Source organism: Lolium perenne, chromosome 3 (genome assembly GCF_019359855.2).
Source record: "Lolium perenne isolate Kyuss_39 chromosome 3, Kyuss_2.0, whole genome shotgun sequence".
Classification (NCBI taxonomy): Eukaryota; Viridiplantae; Streptophyta; class Magnoliopsida; order Poales; family Poaceae; genus Lolium; species Lolium perenne.
In genome coordinates this window covers 321,722,735-321,726,200 of record NC_067246.2, presented here as the reverse complement: position 1 = coordinate 321,726,200, position 3,466 = coordinate 321,722,735, and the positions used below count along the sequence as shown (strand labels likewise).

The following is a 3,466-nucleotide window of genomic DNA, read 5'->3' as shown; positions in this document are numbered from 1 at the left end:
GGGGGCAAAACCCTAGAAAATCGTGACGTTATTGGGCAAAAACGTCATTGGCAATTTAGGTCAAAATGTCATTAGCATGCCAAAAAAAATTAGCCAATCAGAAGACAAGAAACAACCTACCAAGGATCAGCTCCAAACTTGAATCTCAACCGTCCGAAGCATCCAACGCTGCAAACCACGCGCGGGATTTTCCCATTGGCGCCTAAATTTTTTGGGTCACGCGCGCGACCGACCAGACCACCAAATCACGCGCGCGACCGGCCAGACCACTCCAACAAAACCGACCCAGACCGCCCCGCAGGCCAGAAACCCTAGCCATTTCCCTTCCGCCGCCCTCCTCTCCGGCCTAGATCCCGGCCAACTCCGGCGACCCGATCCCGATCCTTCCGCTTATCCCGACGCCCAGCCCTGCCCTGCCGGCTCACCCAGCTCCAGTCCACCACCACTCTCTCCCTCCTCCCTCCTCCGCCTACCCCCGCCCGCCTCCAGGGCCCGCCGATTCGCTTCGGGAGCTCTCGAATCCGGCGGCGCTCGCTGCGTGAATGCGGCTGCCTCTCGGCGGCGCGGCGAGGCGTTGATTGGGTGGGCCGCGCGCGCGCGATGAGTTGCTTCTCCTCTTTCCCCTCCCGCAAGCTGCAGCCAAGCCGCCGAGCGAGCGAGGGGAAGATGTCGAAGTCGTGCAAGGGGCTGGCCATGGAGCTCGTCAAGTGCCTCAGCGAGACCGACTGCGTCAAGGTCAGCCGCAGCTCCCCCTTCCCCTCCCCCTCTCACCCCCTCTCTCCTCCCCAGGCCTTGCCGTGCCGCCGCTGCCGCCCCTCGGTTCGATTCGGGTTTGCTTGGTTAGGTGTTCGGGTGATTGGCGGCGGATGAGTAGGGCTCGAAGGAAGGGATTCGTCCGGGCCTGTTGCGCCTGACGGCGGTGCTGACCGATTTGCTTTCTTTGCTGATGCGGTTTCTGCTCGCAGGTGCAGAACAGGCCGTACAAGGAGTGCGCCGGGGAGAAGGTGCCCTGCATCACCAGCGAGTGCGTCGGCCTGCGGGAGACCTACTTCAACTGCAAAAGGGGCCAGGCAAGTCTCCAATTGCTCGGCTACGCATTGTTTTCCTGTCCATAAGTTTTGCGTGTGATAGTTTTCCTTTCGATGAATTCTGATTGCAATCATTATTCTGTTGCGCTGTTAGATATTAGCATTATGTGTGCATGTGAGCGGCTAGCTGATCTGTGGGCGACGAACCTGTCTGCAATTTAATGTCAATTCCGGCATCCAGCACTTGTTAGGTACTTGCAACGGTGCTAGGCCCGCTCCCTTGCAGTTGCAAGTTTGATGATTGATGCATTATTGTGAACTGGCTTCTGTTGTACAGTACACGTAGCTGGCTGAGTTGAACATGTTTTCGGCCTGGCACAAAGCCTGCATTGATGCTATCGCAACCAAGGCTCAGGAGTGATACTTCCATTTAATTGGTCCATATACAACAATGCCAGTGGAAATATCTGTGGCATATGATAAGTTAGGCTTTGATTTGTGGCCCTGCTGGATGTCCAACGATTTCAGAGTGAAGGTGAATTTTATAAGTGGGCAAGGGAAAATCACAAAATGATCTTGATATGGTTTCAAATTGATGAACCTTGGACGGCTTAGTTCTGGTTCGGTTACATCAATCAAGAGTCTTATTTTATTTCAAATTGATGAACCTTGGACGGCTTAGTTCTGGCATTTTTTATTATGTGCATATGTTTCGTCAAATGGACTAGCCCTTATCATAAATTGAAATTGTCAATTAAATAGGCAAACCGAGCTGGAGTTCATACATACAAACAGAGTTGGAGTAATACAGGTATACATCGTCAGTATTTAACAGTGTTATCAATTGCTACACGATGGAGTAAATATTGCACTGCTACATAATGGAGTAAATATTGCAAGTTACTGTCAATTGCTAATGTTATTCTTCGGTTACTGTAACTAGTGTCATGTCCACTACTGGTGCATCTTGGTCAATTGAGTCCTTGCTCTCTCCCTGGATGTATATTAGCATGATTAATTTGGAAAAACGAATCAAGTTCTGTGATTCTCTTATTCTATTTGTATACTTGATGCATACTCGATTCTGTATTCTTCCTTGCTTGCTTGTGTACTGCATTACTCCGTGATTGCTTGGTGTGCTTTTAGGAATAGGAATTGGCTTGCATAAATATCTTGATCATGCAGCTTAAATACAGTCCAAATTGCTACTGACAATACTCCTGCTACTATCAATACTCCCTACTGCTGCTGCTAGTATTTTCTATTGCTAATAACATTATTTGAACACATTGTTATACTCCAGGACGGTGGCGTCTAGGTGATTCAGCTTGCCCCAGGCAACGAGCAGCTCCACTGTACTTGAGCGTCTTCGCAAGGTGTGGCGTGTTCCTAATCTTACATATGTTTGTAGAGAACTCTTTATTTTGATTTTGTTATGCCAAACCAGTATTTATAGAACCTTTGGAAGTTGTCATTGTCACTAACAGTACAGTACAGTAATGTACTCCAGTAGCTTGCATTTTCTGGTGTCAATTGTTGAAGATCAATAGGTACAAATTCCAGTAGCTTGCTTCCACTGCTTGCTTGCAACAAATTCAGTTAACAAATTCCTGTAGGTTGCTTCCAGTTCTGATGTCGCTACTTGTGCCTGTGCTTGCTTGTGCTTGTGTTGCTTACACTTTTTGCTTGTCTCACTGAATCTATCATGCACTTGCTATATATACCAGGCGCAATACAAATCTGCTTGTTCCGTTAAATTCAGTGATAATGTAAACTGTAACTTTATTTTTGCATTAGATAATGTACCTGCATGCTCTCCTTCAGGTATATGGACATCACCTTCTTCGGGTGGAGTGAAATTCAAGTCTGGGAGCACCATATTGATCTGATTGCTGCTGGGTCTCTTCGTTCAGGTATGGGGCTGCTATTTTTGTAATCTGTTGCTGCTGCTTTCTTTGTTCAGCGGTTCTGATGTATACTGATGTGCTTTTTGTGCGAGACAAAGCTAGGTGCCAGTCATCGACAGCCTGGGCGAGGAGTTGCTTGGGCCGGGCAAATAATCCGGAGGAGATTGTTCTCCAAGAGCTCCAGGTTGAAGAAGTTTGAAGACACTCAGTGGAAATTATGTAGTTATCAAATTTGTGGACCTAGTAATACTGTGATTGTATACACATCTGCTTGTGAGATGATCTACATTGACTAATTTTGGGTGTTATTTGAAGTATAATTACGTGCATTTTTTGTGTATTCGATTTAAGTTAGGGTTATTTATTAGCTATCAAGTTCGTAATTGGAATCTGAATAAAATGTGACCTGATGCATACCGTGAAAAAAATGAGGCCCAAAAACCATGAGCCCAAAAACATTGAAGCTAAAAATGCCAAATTCAAATAAGAATTGGGCTCGTAACAGGTCAAGGCCCAACAAAGATGAAAAAA

At 46.9% G+C, this 3,466-nt stretch overlaps 1 protein-coding gene across 3 annotated transcripts; it reads left to right on the top strand.

The window, feature by feature from the left end:
- On the top strand, positions 1 to 3,264 carry LOC127345668 (uncharacterized). Of its 3 annotated transcripts, none has more exons than XM_051372164.2 (6): positions 1 to 735; positions 966 to 1,070; positions 1,791 to 1,839; positions 2,332 to 2,404; positions 2,853 to 2,941; positions 3,038 to 3,264. In XM_051372164.2, exons 1-6 carry the CDS (start codon positions 601 to 603, stop codon positions 3,229 to 3,231), a joined length of 645 nt encoding a protein of 214 aa, XP_051228124.1. In that variant the 5' UTR covers positions 1 to 600; the 3' UTR covers positions 3,232 to 3,264. The 3 variants fall into 3 exon arrangements, 2 of the variants coding, with proteins under 2 accessions (XP_051228124.1, XP_051228126.1); XM_051372166.2 differs by having other exon boundaries at positions 277 to 735; positions 3,034 to 3,264; XR_007878795.2 differs by lacking the exons at positions 1,791 to 1,839; positions 3,038 to 3,264 and having other exon boundaries at positions 343 to 735.
- The last annotated feature ends 202 nt before the right edge of the window (positions 3,265 to 3,466 follow it).